Here is a 25,986-nt window from a genome sequence, read left to right as displayed (position 1 = left end):
CAAATATTAATAATGCTGAAATTAAGAGTCTCTAATGTAGAAATGTGTTCTCCCTCTGTGTGTATTTCAGGATTTTATAGAAACCTTGCCAACATTTACAGGATACCATACCCGTGACCTTTTTGGAATATGGGCTAGAGTCTACGACCCTTTATTTTGTGAGGTAAAGGAAAACTTATCAAAGATGAACCTGAACTCTGATTTTATGACCCATGCCTATTTTGAAACAGATGAATACATTTTCTTTCACTTTTTGGCAGATATATTACTTACACTTCCTTTGACATTGAAACATAATTTAAGGCTTCTTTATATGAACTGAAAAAAATCTGACTTTTTCTCTCCATTATTTATGTTTTCACACTTTAGAAAATTGCAGGTAAAATTGCTTTTTCTTCTATGCTTTGCCATGTACTTATTTTTCAGTCACTCAGGAATGCTGGGCTCCTGTCATGGATTTTAATGAAAGAAGCAATGTTACTGAATAGACAGAAAGGAAAAAAAAGTACCTCATTTCTGGATGTAGAAATAAGCAAGCCAACTTGAAGCGAGGCTATTGAAATTGCTTTATTGGGATGCTCTTCCTTGCGGTACAACAAATATGAAACTCTTTCACCGGATCAATTACCTTTGAGGTTTTCACGCTTACATGGTATTTTTCACTCACTATGCACCACCTACTGGCCCAACGGAGTATTCTATAATCCTGTTTTCCCTACCAGACCCACCGAATCCTGGGGCAAAATTCTGACCACCCACACGACTTACAGCCACCTCTGATCTTGAGGCCATCATGAGTGTCTGGGGACAGCAATTACTTTCATGGTTCTGTCTTTGTAACAAATGACAGTTTGCCCTCCTCCATGATAGAGTTCATTGCCTAAAAGTACACACCACTCTCCCAATGTTTTCAGTTTATCATCAGCACCTGTTTCAAGGAGGATTTGTTAGCTGTACAAAAGACTCTTCAGTGGGGACAAGAGCCCGCATTTTGGTTCAAGTCTAGATTTTTTCTTTCTTTCTTACTAAGGGCTGATCTGATCATGTGGCTGTGGCACGTGGTTTCCTTTTCTCTTCTCTCCAACTTATTTCCTCTCTGGGCCGCTCCACTTTGATCTTCTCTTTCAAGAACTCACACACACACACACACACACACACACACACACACACACACACGCTCTGTCTCTGTCTCTGTCTTTGTCTCTCTCTCTCTCTCTCTCTCTCTCTCTCTCTCTCTCTCTTTCTCTCCCCCCACCCCCGTTTCTAATCTGGGGCAGTCTTAATCAATTATTCATAGCAAGTAATAAATGTTGGCACAAAGCCTTTACCCACTGTGCTATACAGCTTGTTCATCCATTTAAAATTTTTCACAGAGTCTACTGTGTGCACGGTGCATTTTCCCTGGGAGTCAGTGAACTGGAGCTAATGGGAGTGGGGGTCTGGTACTGAAGGTTCCAGAAATCTATTGCCTCTCCCAGCTGTCCTCTCGGCATTCATTCGGCCTTGAGGGATACATCGTCTAACCCTGTCAGCGTCACCTTCCCCACAGGTTAAGAGATTTCTAAACCTTTCATAAAGGAATATCTTTGTCCTACCTCACCCTTACTTCACAAAATAGGAATCATCCTTTGAACCCACAGTTAAACCAGAAGCTATGGGCTTGGTAGGAAGGGGCAAATTAGTCTTGTGAATTTTTCTTCTGAAAATCAATAACCACTGCTTGTCACAAAGGGAGGTTTTCCTAGAGGCAAATGGCAGGATCAGAAAGCCTAGAGCCAGGAGTTCTTGTGGGGGATAGAGGACAAAAAAGTTAACAAATAGAAATACACCTTTTCTTCCCTTTTTCTCTGCTACAGAGTGTTTATAATTTCACTTTACCCTCCTGGGCCACAGAGGACACCATGACTAAGTTGAAAGAGTTATCAGAATTATCCATCCTGTCTGTCTATGGAATTCACAAGCAGAAAGAGAAATCTAGACTGCAGGGGGGTAAGTACATAAGAGAGTGAAAGGAGTGTATTAGATTTGTGGTTGAGTGATCTGCGTCTGAGTGCCACCCACTGTTCATTGGCAGTGTGGTCTTAGACGTCACTTAATCACTTCTGCACTAATTTCCATTCTGTAAAATGGGGATAATAATGATACCCATTTCATAGGATGAAAATAAACATATGTATTTAAAAAGGACAAATAGTACCTGGTACATAATACAGTCAGTAAACATGTGTTTTTAGTTATTAACATTATCTACTCTGGGCCTTAGTTTTCCCATTTGGAAAATGGAAGCTTTGGGCAGAGAGAGAGGGAGACACAGAATCTGAAGCAGGCTTCGGGCTCCAGCTGTCAGCACAGAGCCCAGTGCAGGGCTCAAACCCATGAACCATGAGATCATGACCTGAGCTGAAGTCAGAAGTTTAACCAGCTGAGCCACACAGGCATCCCAACAATTTTGTATCAGAGCTCCATGAAAAGCAATTATGTCTGGCTGCCTATAGTATGAATTTTTCATTTGGGAGGTGTGACAGAGGGGTCCATTTTCCCAAAATTCTTCGTGGTATCCACTGTTTAAGTTAATAAAATGTAATTTTCAGGCCAATTATGTCCTGTAGATTAATACATATTGCAACTGACAAGTTTATGATGCAGCTTAAATGTTTCCATTGGTGGTGAAAGGTGTTTATTTCTCAGTGAATGCCTCCTTCCAGCTGGATTTGCCCTTCCTTGCATAGGGCATCCTCTCATAACAAAGGTAGACCCAGATAAGAGGATGCCAAGCCCCTATAGTCAGGATAGGTGGGTGGAAGAAAGAAGCTAGGACCAAGCAGGATAGAGATAGATGCGATGCCTCCGAGGACAGTTAGGCGGCCAAGCCAAGATACCAAAGGTGGCGTCAGGTTCAGGTGTTGTTAATATAGGCATTAAAAGTAAGGATGGAGAGAGGTGCCTGGGTGGTGCAGTCAGTTAAGTGTCTGACTCTTGATCTTGGCTAAGGTCACAGTTTGTGAGTTCAAGCCCTATGTTGGGCTCTGTACTGACGGTGCAGTCAGCTTGGGATTCTGTCTCTCCTTTTCTCTGCCCCTCCCCTGCTTGTTCTTTGTTTCTCTCTCTCTCTCTCTCTCTCTCTCTCTCTCTCTCTCTCTCTCCATCTCTGTCTCTCTCTCAAAATAAATAAGCTTAAAAGTAAGGATGGAGAGTAAGAGAAAGTCCATTATGGCAGGTTGATGTAACAGTGAAGAAAGTCTAAGCCACAGGAGATGTTCCAAGTCATATACTCTGGACAGTTTGCAGAAAACAGGGCAATCACATCAAGACTCCAGTCATTGTCAGGTCCTATTTATTGTGGGGTCAGGACAAGTTCAGCAGAGCTTTGCCCTCTTTGTATTAGAGGCAAAGCATCCTGGTTGTTGGACCAGACTGGGCAGATGTTCACTCAGGGCTGAGTGTGGGGACAGAGCCCAGGCAGCAGCCCGATCTGATGTGCTAAGCAAGAAAGGAGGCAGGGGGTGGAAGTTGGGCCTCGTTGGCTACACGTACACTAGGTCTTATTCCTGAACCACCAGGCGCTAGAGGTACAACCCGATCCTAAGCCACATTAAATGGTAGAGACAGGACTCTTGATTGAGTTCCCTCAACCTGGTCGTGATAGGCTAAAGAATTCAGCCCTCACTACTCAAAACGCAGTCAATGAAGCAGTAACCTCAGCCACACCAAGCCTCTGGTTAGAAATGCAGAATTTCAGGCCCCACCCCAGACCAGATGAATCAGAATTTGCATTTTAATGAAATCCTGAGGTACCTCATGAAATATGAAAGTTCAGAAGCACTTCTCTAGATGCAAGAAATGGTGAAAAAATGGGCAGGGAATGCCAGGCAGAAGTTAAGAATAGTCTAATAATTGATGCAGAGCTCTGTATAGGAACAAAAAATGTTTATTTTGTTCTTCTTTTTTCCTTTGACTACTAGAGATTGCATTTCAGGGAAATAACTTCCCTGCTCAGTCAGTTTCCCCATCTGATGGGATTTCCCCATCTAGATTCTGTCTGAGTCCTTCTCTAAGGTGTTCTTTCAGTCTTGGACTCTAAAGGCTGGTTTCTGTGTGAACGCACCTGCCCTGTTTTCTGGAAAAGTCCAGGGTATTGATAAACCAAGGAATTGTCTCCTGAGTGATTCCTGCCAAAACCCACGTTCAGCCTATTGTTTAGATCTGACTAGGCAAGAGAGATTTGTCAACTACATGCTCACTGAATGATGAAGCAACTGAATGAATATAATCCTGCAGGGAAAAAAAACATGTTTTGTCTGGGTGACAGAGTCACAGGGAACATCAGGACTTGGGCATCTTCTGATCTTTGCCAAAACATTGGTGCTATCAGTTGGTTTTAGGGATGACACAATGTGGTGATATGCACACCCACCCACCTTCTGCTACACCCCACCCCCCACCCACACCAAGAAAATCCCTAAGGTTCATTTAGGAGTATATGGCTGGTCATATCTGTATTAATGTAAACCTCTTCTTGCCATACACCACAGATTAGTAAACTACAGCCTACAAGCCAAATCCACCTGCTGCCTATTTTTTATAAATAAAATGTTATTGACACTCAGCCACACTCATTCATTTAGGTAGTACTATGGCTGCCTTGGGCTTCCACCCAAGACTGAACAGTTATGGCAGACCATATGGTCCACTGTCTGGTCCTTTGCAGAAAAAGTTTGCCAGCCCCTGCTGTAGCTCAAGAGTGTGGGAAGGGAAGTTTATGTCTTCCAGTCAGTGATATTTTATCTGGTTTATGCAGTTAATAAATGATGTAACAGGGAACGGAGAAGCTAGTGTGCACTACAGTGTAGTTTAGAGATTAAGACATGCTGGGTTCAGAGTTCAGCCCCCTGTGCACAAGTTGTGGAATGTTGGACAAGTGGCTGAGTGTCTCTGAACCTCAGTTTCCCCTCCTATAAAGTGCAATAATTGGCATGTCAGAGCCCAGGGATAACCATGGTAGTTAGCCCTAGTTTCTTCTGAGGGCAAGGAGGACAGTCACTTAAGAACCAAGAGCTGATATCATATCCCATTATCAACGCTGAAGGCTGCTGCAAAGGCACCTGTTGCAGAGCAAGTTGCTGGTAGGCAAGGGCGTTGTCCCTAAAGGACTCTGAGAAAGCAACCCTTTCGAAGCAGAGAGATATAGACCTGTTGAAGAAGCAGCATCTAGCTTCTTCCATTCCCAGTCAAAGGAGTCCAGCATCTACACAAAGAACAGACCACCTCCCTTTGTAATTAGCCCTTTGATGCACCTCTTGGCATACAGACGATTAAACAGTCTCTGTACTATTTTATGAGCTTTTTGAAGGCAGGAGTCTGCTTCACCCAGCATAGTATCTGACCCATGGTAGCGGCTCATTGTGTGTTTGCTGAGTGGACCAGAAAGTGCGGAATGACCATCTGTCTGTTAACATCAATGCCCTGCTCTTTACAAAAATGAAGTGGTCACTCTGAAGCCAGTAAAGTACATGAGGAGTAAAGAAACCACCAGAGATACAAGGAGTCTTCAGGTGATGGTTGTGGAAGTTCATGGGGCAGTATGTCCTCAAGACAGTGCCTGGCACTCCAAGGTAGCCCTCAGCCTTCAGTGTCTGCCAAGGACGTGAAGACTCTGAGTTGGGTACCTGCCCTTCACCACCTCAGGAGCAACAACCATGCAGGGCAAGAGCTCTCCTCTACTGCAGACAGATGGACTCCTCAGATGAAAGGCGCTGACTGCCTCCTAATAGTGATACCCAGGGTACCCTGGAGCAGTGGCCACAGGAAACAGCCCATGACCTGTACAGACATCCAGAGAGCGGCTTTCCATGCAGCCTCTCACAGGTTTGACCAACAGAGAACAGAAGCAAGAGGGGTGAGACAGAGTACATGCTAAGCTATCACGTCAGGCCTACCCTGAAGAAGAGCACTCTCTAACAACTGTCTGAAAAATGCCATTTGCAATTCCTTCCAAGTTCCTCCACCTCCTGTCTCGAGCTTTAACAAGACCTGGGGATGGTAGGGTCCTGTGCCAATCCAGCTCTCCTTCCACAGCCTACATGTGGGTCGCTGTATGTCTCTGGGCCTCAGCTTCCTCAGCATAACTGGGGGATAGTAGTCAGGTTCAGTAAAATAATGTGTATAAAGCACAATAGATGCTCAACCAGAGTTAGTTCTTTTCCTCTCAAGTCTTGAGAATCATGGCAGAGAGAATCACTAAGTAGGAATCAACACAACGTTTAGGAACTAAAGTATAAGCCCATGTTTGGTTCAGCTCCTTTGTTGATCTATCTTTAAGGTGTCTTGGTCCGTGAAATCCTCAATCACATGAAGACTGCAACTCAGCCATCGAACCACAGAAAACTCATCATGTATTCTGCAGTAAGTATTTTCATCTCCAATCAATATCCATTTGTTCAGTAAGTGATCTCTTTAAGGAGGGAGCTCATTTTCTTCATCATCATGTCCCTAATGCCCAGCAGATGGTGGACAGCTGTTGAGAGCTTTTCAGTATTGATTTGTCAGATCTCCTGAATATGTGTATATATGACCACCTATGTGGTTGGCATTTTTTAATTTTATTTTGCTTTTTTACTTTGAATTTTTAATTTTAAAATTAAATACAAAATTCTGGCCCTTGAGTTTACAGTCTAGAAACTGACAAGAAGACATAAATATCATTCAAAGCAGTATGGAAATGTAATACAAGCAAAAGGTTTGGTGCCTTGGAGAGGGGAAGCATCATTTCTGTTCCAAACCAAAAGCAGAGCGTGAATGCGATGTGGGCATAGAGCAACGATGCGGAGGTAAACCCACAGGTGAAGGCCATGTTTCAAGTCTCCAAGATCAAAAGGAGGGTGGAGCCATTAACGGAGGTGCTCTTGGGGCAGGGGAATGATTAGACAATTGGGTTTGAAACACCAGGGAACATTCAAATAGAAATCTCCAGGTGGCAAATGGGATAGGCGAGAGAAGTGGGCAAATTACTACATGAAATTAGAGCCACATTTGGTGCAGAAAGAAAATGTGAGGGCTCAGAGAAGATGTCCATCTTGGAGCAGGAGCCAGGAAAAGAGGCACTGTTGGGGGTGGGGATTTTAGGGGTACACTGAGCACTGAAATGGCTGTCCATGGACTGAGTCTGCAAAGATCAGGGGACGAGGACACATGGTATGGTGACTCGGCTTCCCACCCACTTCTCAGTGACAGAGAAATCGATTTCTCAGATGCGGTTTGGCTGGAGAAAGCCATGTTTTCTTTCTGCAGGAAGATGGAAGAGGTGACTATATATACAAGGAGTTTGTTTATGATCAGGAGTTCTAAATGGTGTAAGACAAAGAGCTTATGGATGGAACAGAGTGTAGTGCTTTCTGGAGAGGGGCTTCCTGAAACCAGTCCATTCTGCCAATTTTTTAGTATCCCATCTGCTTTTCAGTTCTAACTTGTGTGGTTTCTGGCAAGTCATAATTCTGTAATTCTATTTCTTTCTCTAGCAAATCAGTTCTAACCCCTTTTTAATATATGTACACTGCCATATAATTTAGGCAACCAAATGTTGTCCCATTTGCAGATAAAGAAGCTAAAGACTTTCAAAGATTGTGTAGTTAATTAGTGGCAAAACTAAGACTGAAAACCAGTCCCTGTGCCTTCCAGCCACTCTGGGATACACATTTAACAGTTACTTTTAAACTATGCTCTCCATGTCCTTACATTTTGTCTTCCCTGATATTTATAACCTTAGATATTCTCCCCCAACTTTAAAATCACAGATTATCCTAATCTGTAGAAGAAATGTAATCTACCACTAATGTGTTCCAAAATATTTTAAAATGTAATGAAAATCAATGAAACAAGCTAAAACAGAGATGTTCCCCTGGGAAAAGACATGAGACAAAAGCCAAAGACTTGATTCAAATTTATTTTCTTTCATGTCGGGGTTATATAACATTAAGCAAGTTACTTAATTTACCTGGGTCTGTTTGTTCATCTTTATAATGGAAATAATGATATGTATTTAAGTCTCACTGCCTAGCACACAACAGATGCTCAACCAAAATTAGTTCTTCCCCTCTCTACCTCTTGAGTCACTGGCAAATTTGCATTGGATCAGAAACCATCATGGTTCTCCACAGGTGCTTAAAACTACCTATGGAAGTACCTCTGAAACCAGAGGTAAAGATCAAACTGATTTGTTGCAAATCCCCACAGCATGACACTACCGTGGCTGGCTTGCAGATGGCGCTAGATGTTTACAATGGAATCCTTCCTCCCTATGCCTCCTGCCACATAATGGAATTGTATCTTGAGAAGGGGTAAGTCTCTAAAAGATGCTTTTCACAATTAATACCACTTGATCTCAGATTTTATTATTATTATTAGCTTAAATATTTTCTTAAAATATTTAATTTTCAGTTAGGCACTTGAATTTAAAATCAAATACTAAAGGGGCACCTGGGTGGCTCAGTTGGGCCTCCAAATCTCGTTTTTCGGCTCATCTCATGGTCAGGAGCGATTAAGCCTGAGGGATTAAGCCCTTAGCAAGGGATTAATCCTTCATGGGCATAAAGCTTGCTTAAGATTCTCTCTCTTTCCCTCTACCCCTCCCCTGCTCGTGCATACTCTCTCCGTCATAAAATTAAATTATATTAAACTAAAGTAAAATGTAAAATAATTCACTAAGTAAAAAATACAGCTTTATTCCACTTTCAGATTTCATGAAACAATTTTGTCCAAGCTCTTTGTATGCATTTTAACTTATGTCTTCACCACTAGAGTCAACTTTGAGTCCCCTAAAAACTGTTTTCCAGATATATTAACAAATAAGGGGAGTTTTAGCTGCTGTACAAATGAACCTCAGATTCTCAGAGCCTTACCCCAATGGACATTTCTTTCTCACATATCTAATACTCCAGTAAAGCTGTCCCTGGCTAATAGAAGTTGAATCATCCATGGGATGATTTGGGGACCCAGGCTTCCATCTTTTTTTTTTAATTTTTAATGTTTATTTATTTTTGAGAGACAGAGAGACAAAGTGCAAGTGGGGGAGAGGCAGAGAAAGAGGGAGACACAGAATCCGAAGCAGGCTCCAGGCTCTGAGCTGTCAGCCCAGAGCCCGCCACGGGGCTCGAACTCATGAACCAAACTGAGATCATGACCTGAGTCAAAGTGGGACAATTAACCGACGGAGCCGCCCAGGCGCCCCAGGCTTCCATCTTTTGGACTGATAGTTTTCAAGAGCGCTGTGCTCACCTGCAGGCAGCTTATAGGAAGAAATGAGAGGGTAAAGAAGACAACCTGCTTCTCAACCACCTCAAACCAGAAGGGGCACATACCACTTCTGCTTGCATTCTGCTGGCTAAAATGACAGGCATGCCTCATCATATTGTACTTCACTGTATTGCACTTCGTAGATATTGCATTGCTTACAAATTAAAGGTTTGCGGCAACCTTGTGCCAAGCAATTCTTTTGGCAACAGCTGTTCATTTTGTGTCTCTGTATCACATTTGGTAATTCTCACTGTATTTCAAAATTTTTATTATATTTGCTGGTGATCTGTGATCAGTGATCTTTGATGTTACTGTTGTAATTGTGTTGGGACACCATGAGCCACACGCATGTAAGGCAGTGAACTTAGTAGTGTGTGTTCTGACTGTTCCACCAACCGCTATTTATTCTCTCTCTCTCTCTCTCTCTCTCTCTCTCTCTCTCTGTCTCTCTCTCTCTCTCTGAGTCTGTCTCTCTCCCTCTCCTCTGGCTTCTCTACTCCCTGAGACACAGCAATATTAAAATCAGGCCAGTTAATAATCCTCCAACAGCCTCTAAGTGTTCAAGTAAAAGGACGAGTTGCATGTGTCAGACTTTAAATCAAAAACTAGAAATGATTAAGCTTAGTGAGGGAGGAATGTTGAAAGCTGATACAGGCCAAAAGCTAGACCTCTGGCACCACACAGGTAGCCAAGTTGTGAACACAAAGGAAAAGCTCTTGAAGGAAATTAAAAATGCTACTCCAGTGAACACATAAATGATAAGAAAACAAAACAGTCTGTTGCTTCTGTGGAGAAAGTCTTAGTGGTCTCGATAAAAGACCAAACCAACCACAACACTCCTTTCAGCCAAAGTCTAACCCAGAGCAAGCCCAGACTTTCTTCAATTGTATGAGGGTTAAGAAGTGAGGAAGCTGCAGAAGAAAAGCTGGAGACCAGCAGATGTTGGTTCATGATATTTAAGGACAGAAACCATCTTCATAACATAAAAGTGCAAGGTGAAGCAGCAAATGCCGATGGAGAAGCTGCAGCAAGTGACCCAGGAGATGTAGGTGAGACCACGAATGAAGGTGGCTGCCCCAAACAACACATTTTCAGTGTAGATGAACCGACCTTCTGTTGCAAGAAGAGGCCGTCTAGGACTTTCACAGCTAGAGAGAATCAGTGCCTGGCTTCAAAGCTTCGAAGGACAGGCTGACTCCCTCGTTAGGGGCGACTGCAGCTGATGATTTGTTGAAGCCAATGCTCATTTACCACTTGGGAAATCCTGAGGTCCTTAAGAATTGTGCAAACTCTAATGTGCCTGTGCTCTGTACATAGAACAACAAAGTATGGATGAAAGCACATCTGTTCATAACATGGTTTACTGAATATTTTAAGCCTACTTTTGAGACCTACTGCTCAGAAGAAAAAAATATATCCTTTTAAAATATTACTGTTCAGTGACAATGCACCTGGTCACCCAAAAACTCTAATGGAGTGGCACCTGAGTGGCTCAGTTGGTTGAGTGTCTGACTTTGACTCAGGTCATGATCTCACAGTTTGTAAGTTTGAGCCCCGCGTCAGGCTCTATGCTGAACGCTCAGAGCCTGGAGCCTGCTTCGGATTCCATATCTCCCTCTCTCTCTGCCCCTTCCCCACTTGTGCTCTGTCTCCCTCTGTCTCTCAAAAATAAATAAATGTAAAAAAAAATTTTTTTTAAGAACTCTAATGGAGATATACAATGAGATTAATGTTGTTTTCACACCTGATAACACAACATTCATTCCGCAGCCCATGGATCAAGGAGCAATTTTGACTTTCAAAACTTACTATTTGACAAACACATTTTGTAAGGCTCCGGCTGCCATAGATACACTAGTGATTCCTCTCTGATGGATTTAGACAAAGTAAATTGAAAGCATTCACTGTTCTAGATGCCATGAAGAACATTCATGATTCATGGGAAGAAGTCAAAATAGCAACATTAACAGAAGTTTGGAAGATGTTGATTCCAAACCCCTTGTGGATGACTGAGAGAAGTTTACGACTTCAGTGCAGAGGTGTAGAAACAGCAAGAGAACTAGAACTAGAAGTGGAACCTGAAGATGGGACTGAACTGCTGTAATCTCATGATAAAATTTGAATGGATGGACAAAGAGTAGTTTCTTGAGATGAATCTTCTGCTGCTGCAGATGCTGTGACATGACGACAAAGGATTTAGAATATCACATGAGCTTAGTTAATAAAGCAGTGGTGGGGTTAGAGAAGATCGACTCCACAGAAGGAAGTCTGTGGGTAAAATACTGTCAAATGGCATCTCGTGCTGCGGAGAAATTGTTCATGAAAGGAAGAGTCAACTGTCTGATGTGGCAAACTTCACTGTTGTCTTATTTTGAGAAATTGCCACAGTCACCCCCACCTTCAGCCACCACCACCCGGCAGTCAGCAGTCACCAATATGGAGGCATGACCCTCCACCAGCAAAAAGATTACAATTCACTGAAAGCTCAGATGATGGTTAGCATGTTTTAGTAATACAGTATTTTCAATTAGGTTACACACATTTTTTAGACATATGTTACTACACACTTAGTAGACTACCTATAGTGTAAACATGACTTTTACATGCACTAGGAAACCAAATAATTCATTTGACTCTCTTTATTGTGATTTTTGCTTTATTGCAATAGTCTGAAACTAAACCCACAACATATCCAAGGAATACCGTAGTCACTTGGTTCCACCTAGGTGCAAGAGAGTGGGAAATGTAGTCCGTTTTCAGCCAGAACTCTATTCAATGGAAAGATAATTATGAATTTTGATCCACTGTTAGTTATCTTCACCATATCATCTTGATATAAAAGATGCTGTCACTGGAAAAGTTATCCCGGAGTATAAGCACTCATTCACATAATATTGGGAAGTTTTAAAAACCATTTCTCTAAGTGAATATTTGCAGTTACTACTGTTTATGTGGCTTTCAAAGCAATGTTTTGAAGGCTTGTTTATAACAACACCCAACAGTGGCAGTTGTGAGGTCACTACCCCAAGAATGATCACTAAACCCTACTTGAATTTCTCTCTTGATGTTTGCAAAAGACTTCCATAATCCACGCATACGAGTTTTACAAGGTTGGCATAGGCCAGTGGTTTATCCAGAAACAACACCTTCTTTTTTCAAATAAAATATCGAGTATGAGGGAATATAAATTACTTAGGTATATACCCACACCCTCTTTCCAAGATGTAATTTTGATAAATTGATGTATATTTAAGCACATATGTTTCCAAGTTATTGCCTGGCTAAGGAAAAGAGAGGTATCTTCATTCAGGGGAAAGGCTACAAGAAATACTGAGAGAGGAAAAGACAATGAATCAAATGGGAATCATGAAGGGGAGAGAATAGGAGAAAGAAAACCCAACACCCCACCTGTCCCCTACTTCTTACTCAAAGACTCATCAAATCACCCCCAACTCCCCCAACCACCACCTGACAGCTAGCTCCCTCTCTGATTAAGCTTCCTGGTCCTTACCTCCTTTGCCCCTGGTTATCTGACAAATCAGCCCTCCCATTTCTACCCTCTGGCCCCAATCTCCCTATTCCCTCACCTCAGTTAGCTCATATCTACTCATTCATGTATATTCTTTCCCTAGTGCTACGGCTGACATGGTACAGGCCAGGTGAGAAAATATTCAATGGCTGTTCAACAACACAGAACTAACAGCTCTGTCTTCTACCTTCTTCCACCAGGGAGTACTTTGTAGAGATGTTCTATCGGAATGACACACAGCATGAGCCGTATCCCCTCACACTGCCGGGCTGCACTCCCAGCTGTCCTCTGACCAAGTTTGCTGAGCTGGTTGCCCCTGTGATCCCCCAAGACTGGTCCACGGAGTGTATGACCACAAGCAACGACCAAGGTACTTACTGAGGATGTTGTGGGTTAGTGTACATGCAGACACGGCAGAATACCCTTTCTCCAGATAGATGGTGCTTTCAGAATATTACCCATCATCACCCTCAGCTTTGAGAGAAATAGGTTTGAGATGATTACTGTATATTTTGGGGACCTCCCCAACTTCAGGCAACTCTTACCTCTCCATGAGGCCCTCCCCCAGCTTGCTTAAACCTTGACTTGGTTTTTCCAGTGTTTATAGAAAAAAAAGCATCATGTCAAAATATAATTAGAGGCAAAACTTAGATCAAAGTCCTTGGGGTTGCCATGAACTGGCCACATAGAACCTTTTGCTTTTTTAAGGACTCCCAGATTTCATTTGAGCAGAATTAAATGAGGTTGCTCATTCAGTATCTGAAGTGGAGCAGACTTCAAACAAAATCCCCAGCCTAGGGTGGGGGCAAGGAAGGGAAGAAGTTCATCCTAGGCAGATGGGCCGAGGACCAGTTGGCCTGTTAGCTCCAGCCTTCTCACAAGGAGAGGCAGAGAAATGGATACAGTGGGGCGATCCAGAGAAATCATCCACACCGGGACACTGGTACTCTCTTTTTATATTTATGCTAAAACATATTGGGTAGAAAGGCTGAAAAATAAATACCTCTTTGTATCCTTTAGCCCTGGAAAATTCATTTTACTTTTGAAGAAACAAAAAGCAAACTTGCCAGAAAGCCTTGCTGTATATAATACATACGGCAGCTCTTGGAGAGCAGACATCATAGCAAATAAGTAATTTGGTGAGAACACAATATTTAGGCACAACCCATCAGAGATGAGTGTCCTGCATGAGTGGTTTCTCTTGGAAGATGGTAAGACGTGTTGAATGTGGAGTTGATTTGGGAGAGGAAGTATGGTGACACGTATCAAACTGGAACAAAATTAGAAATGTAAGAACGTTCCTGCGTGCCTTCAAGATCAAAACTTACCTGGATGTTGAAAGTATGGCTGTGATAGCTCTTCTGAGGATGAAAGGAACGTGTAAGGCTTTGATCCCGATTATCTTCAGAAAACCTAAGCAAACTCACTGGCCCTGCTGAAACTACTCACTATACAAGAAGAAATCGTGTTCAAATGGCACTCTTTAGACTCCTGTAGATTTGCCGTGTGGCAGATGAAATATGCCTAGAGACCCGCAAGCTACGTTACCATTGTAGATAAAGACGAAATGTTTTCTAGAGACGGTTTCCGCTGGGTGCCAGAGTCCAGAGCAAAGCCATTCCCTCTCCCACTGAGTCACTAAATGACTGACGTAAGACACTAATTCATATTTATTTGTGTTCTTTTTTCCCAAGTAAATATTTGCCCCCAGGGCTGCTCTGTAATTACTCTTCCTCCTCCATGCATGTAACTCTCCTCCAGCCATAAGACAAATGTAAAATAGTGAATAAAGTCATGAGTAGGGAGTTCAAAAACATTCCTTTTAAAATGATTTTTGAAAAATGTGTGTGTGTTTAATTAGAACAAAATCCCTGAAGGACAGATTTTAGGGGCTCTATTGTGTTTGGGGGTTTTATTATGATGTAACAGGAGAGAAAATATTAATATAAAATAGAAATGATTTTGACTGGCTTAGATGAATATTTTACATTGAAAATGTGTTTAGTTCGGTCTTTACTGCTTCAGAAAAAGGCTAAGCTGATGAATGGCTCTGCTTCATCTATTAAGATGGAACTTGCAAGAAAACACCCTTGGGAAATTTACAATGCAGAGGGGAAGCAAAAAGATGCATATTACACAGAATGACAAGGGTTATATGTTTCCACCACAAGGGTTGCTCTGGGACAAGAGTTAACTGGATTCAGAGGGAGAGAGGCAGTAAGGAACGTCAGGAAGGGCTACCTGTAAGAGGCAACAATTGCACCATCTGAAATCAGTTTGGATGGAGGTTTCTAAGGGTGTGGCGCAAGGTGCTAGAAAGCCATTTATCAAATGTCTTAGTGGCTTGAAGCTGGAAAGGGTAGAGGACTTAATCAGCAGAAGGTTCTGGATCCAATGAGATTCCCACAAGTTTCCTTCTAATAAGATCAAATATCATCTGCACAAGAGCAAGTGTTTTTATCTGTTGTGTTCTGTCTTATATCTGTCTCAGAAATACCTGAGCCTGACATGAATTAGTGCTCAATACACATTTGCCCAATGGATGTATAAATCACTTACCTTTCCTCCCTGAACGTACTGTCTCTATCTTGATCGGCAGCAATCCCCAGTAACCTGGGGGTTATTTTTGAGCCCATCCTCTCCTTTACCCTCCATAGCCAATATGTCACTTCCTCTTCGCAAATCTGCCTGTAGAGTATTAATAAAATTCTTTCCCTCAGGACACCAGTATCAATTCAATATTCAAATAGAGTGAAACCAATTAGCAAAATACGTTAATAAAACAAAAACTTAAGGATCGGTATGCTGGAGCCAGCACCTACCAATCTCGAGTGGAATGTGCACAGCCCTTCCCAACTCTGAGTTCAATCACCTGACTTTTGGGAGCGTGAGATTGGTCCTGGTGTCATGGCAGGAGCATCTTCATCACAGAAATCAGGATATGCCACAAACCAGTGTTTTGTTTTCTGTGGTTTTGATCCAGTTACTAGCACACCACTGGTTTTGGCTCATAGAAAACTTAAGCATCTATAACATGAGGTGGTTTCCAACAAAGCAAATTCAATATCTGAAGTTCTTTAAGGAAAAAGGATTCGATTCGCTCTACATAGTCTCCAAGAGTGATGCTTGGGGCAGCAGGTAAAAATTTCAGAAAGACAGACTGCCTTCAGTGTTGGGAAATTCCTGGAACAGGAAATCCTCATTGCCTCTCCAGAGACCCCATGAAGCAGACCAGAGCATGGAAGGTTATAGGCATGGAATGATTCCTTAGTAAGGCACAAAATTTAGCAAATAGGATGCCCAAATCAATTTGAATACTTTTAACTGTTGGATTTTTATAATTTATTATTTTTTTAAATGGCTACAGAACATTTAGGATGTCCTGAGAAAGCCAATACAAGAAGCAGGACAAACCATTAAATACAGGACACATCATGTATATGCAGAATGCCTGGCTAGCAGACTACCCATGAAATCCTACCCATACCTGTAAGCAGTGTTATTCACCACTGTTAGGAGATCCAGTTAATATCATTCTCACGTCAATTAAGCAGACTCTTTGCTGGGGAATTTATGATAAGTATAAGTTCCATATATGTTACTTGAAAATAAAATTATTTTCTTAGAAAATGCTTTCTTAATTCCAAAATTTTATTAACACAATCAGGCTTTCTTTGCCAGCACTCCCCCAACCCCTCTGTCAATCTCTAGCACCACTTGTTTAATGGTGGGAAGTTCAAATTTCTCCTTATTAAAAATCTTTATAAATCTCCAATAAATATACACATGCCCAAGATTCAACCATGAGCTTCCTAAAGGCAAGATCATTACCCTTTACCTCAAATCTTCAGACAAGGCCTAGAACCCAGTGCCTTCAGTCAGTATTTGCTAATTGAATAAATGTTGAGCCCTTCATACTTAGCCTGGCTTCTTCATGGCTGGACCCAGATATCAAAAGCCTAGAACTTACTTGTTCAATAAATAGGGGAGAGAAGCTATGAATCAGCCTCAAATGTGCATGTACTACAAAGACCCAGTCACCAACTGCATACATATATGTATATACCAATATGTCTGTGTTGTTTGGCATATTTTCATCACAGTCAGCTTGGCATTCTTTTGTTCTCCTGTTGCTAGTTGGAGCCACTACTCAATTATATCCCTTCCAACACCCCTCCTGCCTCAGAGATGAGGCCCATTATAGCACCTGTTTCTCATTCTTGTTGGCACTATCATCAATTTCCCAGGACGTGTGTCATCATTCATTAATGACATTAGGAACTTGCTCTAGTATATACCAAGTCACTCCTCACTCCCACTCCTGTCCTCAGCCTAGGCAATTCTGACCTAAAGGTGGCCCACCCTATACCCTGCCCCCCACAGCAATATCCAACCCTAGCTTGTTCCAACCACACAGAGTCAGCATTCTGATCTGCTGAGTTGGAACCGAAGCCTGTGGTTACCATTTCAAATTACGAATGTTGAAATTTTTTATTCCAACCCCAGCTGGTTTTTTCAATGCTTCTTAGCCAAAGTATTCACCCTTACTGGACCCTTTTCCTGAGTTCTACAGGAAGTCCTTGTTATTTTCCCCAACATTTCAAGTTCATCTTGGCTTCCTAAATTCTAGTGAGATGTCCTGAGAAGAGCAAGATAGGCCATTGAAAACTCTTAGGTTCTGCTGTTACTACCACCGAATATCTTAGTAGTCTTAACCTGCCTTAACTGCTGCTCCTCAGGAAAACACGTTCCTCCCTGAGTATCCTTTCCTCATGCATTTAATCCCACTCCTCATTGCCCGGGACCTCAGTGAACCTTAGTTAGCTTCATTTTCTTCCTCTGCATTGGCTTCTTTCTACTAGGAAAGGCCCAATCTCTCATCAAAGAACATCTCAAGTGCCTGCTCCATCTCACTCTCTTCAATCCAAATTTTCTTGAACTAATCATTTACATTCTGTATTTCCTCATCTCTCCCTCCTGGACCATTCGGTAGAATGTTGTTCTTCCTTCCATCTCTTTTTGTAAACTTTTCTTTGAAAAGCCATCGGCACCTAACTCAGTGACCTGTTTTCGTTTTCCTGTCAATAGGACATCTCCCCATTTTACAGAGAGGAAAATAGCCTCAGAAAACTACATGCCACCCGTGGTATGGCCAGGGTTCAAGCCTCACTGTCTCTAACACCGTATTTCTACTCTTACCATCTTCCCTTTCCCTCCCACATTCTTGTTGGCCATTCCCCTGGGGCAACTGCCCAAAAACTGAATTAGTGGGTCAAAGTAGATGAATATTTAATAAACATATTTTTGAGTACCTATCATCTACCCAATATGGGCCTATGTAGCAAGTGTTAAGTTTGCTGAAGAAATAGTACCAATACAAGAAAATTGTCCCCCTGTGACCTGAACCCCTTGGCAGGGAGGTAGGGGAGTAGGCAGGGAGGACAGGGGGATGAAGAATTAAACCCTAACAGTTAGGGGTGGTGGATACTGTAATAAAGGATATAGCGGAAAGGCAACCAGCTTAAGTCTAAGGGGTCAGAGAAGGCTTCTCAAAGGCGGTGCTGTTTAAACCAAAGCCTGGGAGCACCTGGGTGGCTTCATCGGTTGAGCGTCTGACTCTTGATTTTGGCTCAGGTCATAATCTCACGGTTTGGGGGTTGAGCCCCACATCGGGCTCTGCACTGTCAGTGTGGAGCCTGCTAGGGATTCTCTTTCTCCCTCTCTCTCTCTGCCCCTCCCCTGCTTGCTCTTTCTCTCTCTCCAAATAAAGAAACATTTTTTAAAACTTAAAAAAAAATAAGCCAAAGCCTGAAGAAAAGGAATTAACAATGTGAGCGGAGGTGAGGGAGAGGAGAATGACAAGGACAAAAGAGAGAAAATATGTAGAAGCCCAGAGGGTAAAGACAGCCTGGAGCATTTTAGGAACTGGAAGGAGTATGTCTGGCCAGAGTGCAAACACACTGGGAAGGCGGGCATTAAGTATCTCAGATCAAGTTGAATAGCTCCAGTCACTAAGAGTTTTCAGCAGAGGACAGATGATGGGACCGGCTTCTTGTTTTAGAAAGACCTTTGCCCTCAGTGGGAAGAGAGGATCCGAGAGCCATGGGACTGAGAGGAGGGAGCACAGCTGGGAGACTGTTGCAGTAATCCAAGGATGAGGATGAGACTTATTCAAACAGGAAAGAGGCAGAGGCTTTTTGATACACATCGCCAAATAGATTTCAGAAAAGTGGTACTGAGTCACACTACCTTCAGGCTTTCATGTGTTCCCGTGCAGTGGGAGGGCTTGTCTTTCATCACCAGAGCTATCTCTTCACAGTAAGATGCAACCAACCACTCTCTTTCTCAGACTCTAGAACAATACTGTGTCAAACTCACAAAATGCTTCACAGTACAAGGGAACATAAATTTTAAAAGTTAAGGAGAGATGGGGTGCCTAGGTGGCTCTGTCGGTTAAGCATCTGACTTCAACTCAGGTCATGATCTCAGCTCATGAGTTCAAGCCCCACACAGGGCTCTCTGCTGTTAGCATGGAACCCACTTCCATTCCTATCTCCCTCTCTCTACCCTTTCCCAGCTCATGCTTTCTCTCTGTCTCAAAAATAAATAAAAACATTTAAAAGAAAAAATTTTTTAATTAAGGAGAGAGAGAGAGTCTCTCCTGAGTCTTTAAAATGTGCTCAGATTCATATCTTCCTCCAGCCCCCTAAATGATAGCATCCCACTGGCTTGTCCTCAGTTCCCTCATTCCATCCTTGCCATGAGCCAGTATTACTCAGGTCTCCATCTTCTACATCTAGAACCTTTATTTCCACATCTCCATGTCTCTTCTAGGTCTGTTTTTTCCAGCTGCCTACTGATCATTTCTATGAGGATAATATCCCATCTCAATCCTACATTTGAAATAAAATTTATTATCTCCTCCACTCCAAACTGATCCTTTTTAATGGACTTCCAATTTCAGCACATAGCCTAATCATCTTCTTCACCTAAGCTAGAACCCGTGGGTGGCCATGACTCTACTTCTCCTTTATCAGTACGTTGTAGTCCATCCCAGAGCCTGTCAATTCTACTGCAAGAGTATCCTAGAATTCCCTCATCTGAACTGTCAAGACCACACTTCCAGTGCTGAACCTTAAGTATCCTGTCAAAGGCATTTTTTAATGCTTTTATTTATTTTGGAGAGAGAGAGAAAGAGAAAGACAGAGCATGAGCAGGGTAGGGGCAGAGAGAGGGAGACACAGAATCCGAAGCAGACTCCAGCTCTGAGCTGTCAGCACAGAGCCCAATGCAGGGATCAAACTCATGAACCATGAGATCATGACCTGAGCCAAAGTCAGACTCTTACCCGACTGAGCCACCCAGGTGCCTCATCAAATGCATTTTAAGAGCTATCAGGCTTAGAGTGTCTCCATCATCCTATATTTCTCTGTAGTTGTTTTCTTTTTTAAAACACCAATTGGGCCATGTCACTTAATGTGTCATAATTATAAATGATTTCCATGTGCTCCTTGACAAACCAGACCTTCTAAAACCTAGGCCCCAACCTACCTATCTAGTCTTAACGCACCAGAAGCTATACTCCAGCCACATGCAACTGTTCATTATTTCCCAAATACACTCTCATGCAACTTATTCTGTCTCATCACAAAGTCTTATTTACCTCAAAGTCCTGCTCAAATCTTATCATTTTCTCAGAAGACTTTCCAACCTCATTCTCTTCTAAATAGAACGCTTTGTATTAATTACAACTTTTTCTCCATTCCAATGGCATGTCTTTTACACTTCTATTTTACTATGTATCACATGATCTCAGAATTGTCTGGTTCTCCCACTAGATATTGATGATCTTTAATGCAGGGATCATGGAACCCCAGAACCCAACACAGCGTGGGCCTAGCATATGGTGTGTGCCCACTACATGTCTAGGAAAGACTGAAGGAAGGGAAAAGATTGGAGAAACATATTCCCTGGGACTACTATAACAACATAGCCAATAAAAATAATTGAAAATACATTTCCAAATACAGATAGACACCCATGAACATTTAATTTTAAAGAATCATTAGTCTCTGCCTTCTTCCCTCATTTCATTTAGTTCTTTCCTTCCTTCCTCAATTCTCTTCAGTTCCCTCCACCTTTATATTAACTCCATTCACAGGGGTAATGACACCCATCCACCAGGGTCTAACTTTATTAATATTTACCTTCTCATAATGCTAAGAGGCATCCTGATATCTTGAGAAAAGCACTGAACTAAGAAATGAGGACCTGTGAGTTCTAGATCATTAATTCTTTCCACAAATATTTATTGAGCGTCTTCTAGGTGCCATGGATGTGCCAGGGATACATTCGTGAACAAAATACACAAAGTTTTCTGCCTTCATGAAGCTTACATTCTGTTAGAGGGAGAGAGGGTTGGATAATAAGTAGCAAATATAATAAATAAGTATTTTGGAAGTTGAGGATCCCAAGTGCTAAGCTTGGTGTGGGTGTGGGGAAACGGCATATTGGTTGCACCTTTAAGTAGAAAGCCCTCATTGAGAAGATGAGATTTGAGCAAAGAAGGCAATGGAGTTACCTGATGCAGAGATTCATGGGAACAGCATCTATAGCAAAGGTTGTGGATGGGTGTGTGCCTGGCATGTCTGAGGAACAGCAAGGCCTGTGTGGCCAAACAAGAATAAATGAAGGGAGAGTGGTACGAGAAGTCTAAGATATTAGTCAGGCCAGATAATACAGAGCCTTGTAAACTGTTTTTATTAGGACTTTGACTTTCATTCTAAGATGAGCATTCACTGAAGACTTTGTTTAAAGTAGAAGAGTGTCATGGTTTGACTTGAAGTCATTTGGCTGCTGTGTTGAAAATAGATTGTAGAGGAGAAAGTGTAGAAGCTAAGGAACGAGTCAGGAGGATGTTGTAGTAATCCTGGCACAAGATGATGGTGGTTTAAAGCCGGGTGGGGGTGCCTGGGTGGCTCAGTCGGTTAAGCGTCTGGCTTCGGCTCAGGTCATGATCTCACGGTTCGTGGGTTCGAGCCCCGCGTTGGACTCTGTGCTGACAGCTAGCTCAGAGCCTGGAGCCTGCTTCGGATTCTGTGTCTCCCTCTCTCTCTGACCCTCCCCTGCTCACACTGCCTCTGTCTCTCCAAAATAAATAAAAACCATAAAAAAAGTTTTAAAAAATAAATAAAATAAAACAGGGTGGTGGCCGAGAAGGAGAGAAATCATTGGTTTCTGGATATATTTTGAAAAAACGAACAGGACTTCCTGACAGATTGATGACAGGATGTGAGAGAAAGAGATGAACCAGGGGAGATTTCAGGAGTTTGGGGCTGAGACAGTAGAAGAAGGAAGTTTCCATCAACTGAAATGAGGAAGGCTGCAGGAAGAGCAGATCAGGGTGGGGGAAGGGACGAGGAGATTGGGAATTCGGTGCTGGACTTCCTGAGATTGAGATGCCTATCAAATCTCCAAGGGAATCTGTCAAGTACACAGCTGGATATATGAGTCTTGAGTTTGCAGAAGATTTGGATTTGGAAGTCACTAGTGAACTGAGTCATTAGTGAATCATGAGACTGATAAACCCACATATTCTAACCCAAATATAATTATCTGCTTATCCTTAGCCAAATGATCTAATCTCTCTGCTTCTTTTTGTTTTTTTTCCATATCTACAATGATAAAGTTAGGTTCAATAAGTGATTTTCAGCTGAGTTCCATGGCGTGTGAGGGCTTCTGTAGACAGCGCTGCCAGATCAGGAAATGTTTGCTCTCTCACTGCCTAAGTCAACCAGCAATCCTTTTTATTTTTAAATGAAGATCAGACATCCATTTAGAGATGGTACAACTTGATGTTTATGATGGATATACTACAGTGGACCAGGGTGTATGTGTGTGGAGGGTAAATTTCCAGATGCAACAATGAATAGCATCTCATAAAAAATGGCCCTCTATATCTCCCCATGACAGTCAGCTATCATAGGGCTATGTGTAAATAAAGGTACAGATTAGCAATAGTACACAGTTATCTTTAAAATGCTTGTCATTGTTAACGTGTGCTCAAGGTTTCCTCTCTAAAAGATATTTACTGAAAAACAAATTCATAAACTAAAAGATGATATTCCATGTGTTTTAGACTCAATTAATGATAGTATTTCTGTTGACACTGAGATCATGAACAATTGATTATTTTAACTGTATGAAAATGCATGAAGTTAATGCTGGAAAAGACTTTAGAAATACTTCATTTTAAAAAAAAAGAAAAGAAATACTTTGGTCAATTACCCTCCATTTACGGTGGAGGAGTGGAGACCCAGAGGTCAAAGGTCATGCCAGAACTGGAACCTAGGTCATTTCCTGACTCTTGGTCTAGTGTTCTTTTCAGCACACTCCGCTGGTTTCAAGGTTGCTTCAGAAACGCCACTGAATTTTACAATTAAGGCAGAAAGCAACACAGATATGTGATTTTCCTATTTTCCTCATTTTACAATCTTCATATTTTCCTAATCCATTAATTTTACATTATGGGTCTTCCAATTTTTCCACAGTTCTAAGGGTCGTCCTTGCTGTCACCTTTTGCCTGGTGTCTGGTGTCCTCGTGGTGCTGCTGTTTACCCTCATCCGCCATGGGCCCTGCTGGCACAGAGACCCCTATCAGAACATCTGAACAGATGGCTGAATAAGGCCAACCCACCAGACCAACCTCCTGGGACGCAGCACCTGTCAGTGATGCCTCATAGAAGGGACAGGCTTTCACCATGTGGACATCACCCTGCCCACACCCTTCCCTCTGAGCCTGTCTAGAGCTGGGTGTGAACTCCTAGTGACCAAGGGACTGATGAATAAACCCCAGGGCACTTGGTTAGGTCTCCTGATGGTTGCACTCCTCATCGTGGTGCAGGCTTCTCATTCAGCTAGAAAGAGGTTCTTCTGCAGAGGACAGTTGTGTTCTTCTGCAGAGGACAGTTGTATTCTGTAAAGGAAAGAAAGAAAGAAGTTAAAACTCCAATCAGCCTTTTGCCCGTAAAGAGCAAATGGTTACAACATGTGACAAAGACATTGATTAAAGGAGACTGGATAATGAGGACAATTACACTAGAAATAGCATCATGTAGGATGATTCTTAAGAAATAAGACCCAATCCGAAGGTGTAAATAAATCTCTTCTTTAGCTCTTAAGTAGATTGAATACAGACATGCACACACTCCTGAAAAGAAACTCTTACCCAGTGTTTGATAGCTAACAGAGTTCTCTGTGTGTATTTATACTGATACACATACATACACAGAGTATTGAAACTGCCTTAGAGAGAGGTATTTAATTCTCCGAAAGTGTAATATCACCTGTTGTAGTTGTAGGTCAGGTCATCTTCCCCACAATTTCTATAATGGGGAATAACTAGAAAGCCCATGCAGCCGTGTTTCTTTTTCCTACCTCTACCACAAGACTATGTTTCTATAGTTCCACTTTCTTTATTTCATTTTAAAAGTAAGAGATTTACTTTCATGAGAACTCCCTCATTCATGGCCATGATGAGATAATAACATATTTAACCACCACAAATAGAACTAAATTTCCCAAGTGGTGAAGTGGAAAGAAAAACGGGATGAAGGTGGATGACCCCCAGCCGCAGTTCTGCCCTGGCTTTAGGCCAACAACTTGGAACAAGTTTTACTAAGTCTTTTAAACCTTGGTTTAATTATCTAAAGATGAAGAGCCAGGACTAGATAAACATAGAAGTCACATCTAGTTCTCATTTTCTGTGACAATTTGTTTTTCATTTCATCCTGTGAATTGGTCATTGTCCAAGCAAGCATGTTCATGAATGGTACCACTGCAGTAAACCTGATATGTATTCTAAACAGTCGTAACCCACGCTGAGCCTTTAACCATCCACTTGGTGGGAAATTCAGTCTCATTCATTGGTAGGATTCTTCACCTTCTCAGATATTCCTAAAGGTCCTAGAATGTAATTGGTGGGAAGAGTTGGATAAGGGTCCTTTAGGCTGTTATCTACACTGGTCTCCAATAAACACACTGTCTACTCCCACTTGGTCTCCTGAAGGTAGGCAGAGGACATCTATGCATGGCTCCCAAAACCACACACTTGGACTTCAGCATCCTGGCATTGTCCAGTCCTCTACCTGGGGTGACACCTATCAGCCAGAAACTCTCCTGGAACTCCACCCCATCTCTTAGTCTCAGGAATCTTCCTCTCCCCTTGGATTTCACAGCTTTCTCCTGATAAACTTCAAGCACTTACCTCTATCACCCACTTTCTATGTAATTTTCACTGAGCTAAAGCAATGAAAAAAACAAAAAACCTTGAGAAGGAGTTGTGTTCTCTTACCTGGCATCTGCTTCTTCCTCCAGTAACACAAAAGGCATGTTGGCAAAGAAATGAAAGATCTGGCTTCATCCTCAACTTGGGAAGGGGTAAAACATCTGTAGCAGGAAAAACAAATGATGAATTACTGTGTCTATAAAGTAGCCAGTCATATTAGTAATGAGAGCATAATATCTTATGCTAATAAGTCATGAAACTTTAAAATAGAAGTAGAAAACAGAACCACAAATCATGGATCTTCTCACTTTTTTAACAAACATTGTTAGAGGACCTACTGTTTGCTAATCACTGGCCTAGATGCTAAATTGTCCACCCCTAATGTGATTATTAAAGTGTTTGGCCCCAACACAGCCTTATACAGAGTTGGTAGAATGCGAAAGTAAAAGCTTTCCCTAACATCATCTTTTAATATTGTCAATGTTTAATATTTTCTATTAATACAGTGTTTAATGCTTTCTATTGTTTCTGTGGGACGAGGTTAATGTCTTCATTTCTCTTCCTTCTCCTATCTCTTGATTATTGCAGAGAAAGCTGTCACTCCCAACGGAGTTGTTTCTTTTCCCTTCCACAGAGCTACTCTGTTGATGAACACTGTAATTGCTTTTCATAGTTCAAGGCAGAGTGAAAAATCATAAGTGACAAATGATCAATGATGATAAAGCAGAGAGCACAGGTGCGCTCTAACATTCCTCAGGAAATAAGCTAATCATCCAACTTCAACAGAAAGATATACAAATTCTCTCTACTGATAAAAGTGACTTTTTCAGATGAGTCAGAGAAGCTTAGTTGGCATGAGAAGAAACATTGTTTGAAAGATAAT

At 42.0% G+C, this 25,986-nt stretch overlaps 1 protein-coding gene across 1 annotated transcript in view; it reads left to right on the top strand.

The window, feature by feature from the left end:
- The window catches only part of ACPP (acid phosphatase, prostate), a 45,232-nt gene extending 19,665 nt beyond the window's left edge, over positions 1-25,567 (top strand). Inside the window, exons 6-11 of the mRNA XM_029940288.1 lie at positions 71-163; positions 1,857-1,989; positions 6,320-6,402; positions 8,230-8,333; positions 13,018-13,187; positions 23,368-25,567. Coding sequence (XP_029796148.1) covers positions 71-163; positions 1,857-1,989; positions 6,320-6,402; positions 8,230-8,333; positions 13,018-13,187; positions 23,368-23,486 — 702 coding nt within the window. The 3' untranslated portion in view covers positions 23,487-25,567. The remainder of the gene's footprint in view (positions 1-70; positions 164-1,856; positions 1,990-6,319; positions 6,403-8,229; positions 8,334-13,017; positions 13,188-23,367) is intronic.
- Positions 25,568-25,986: the final 419 nt, after the last annotated feature.

Source organism: Suricata suricatta, chromosome 5 (genome assembly GCF_006229205.1).
Source record: "Suricata suricatta isolate VVHF042 chromosome 5, meerkat_22Aug2017_6uvM2_HiC, whole genome shotgun sequence".
NCBI lineage: Eukaryota > Metazoa > Chordata > Mammalia > Carnivora > Herpestidae > Suricata > Suricata suricatta.
This window is presented reverse-complemented; position numbering and strand designations above follow the sequence as displayed.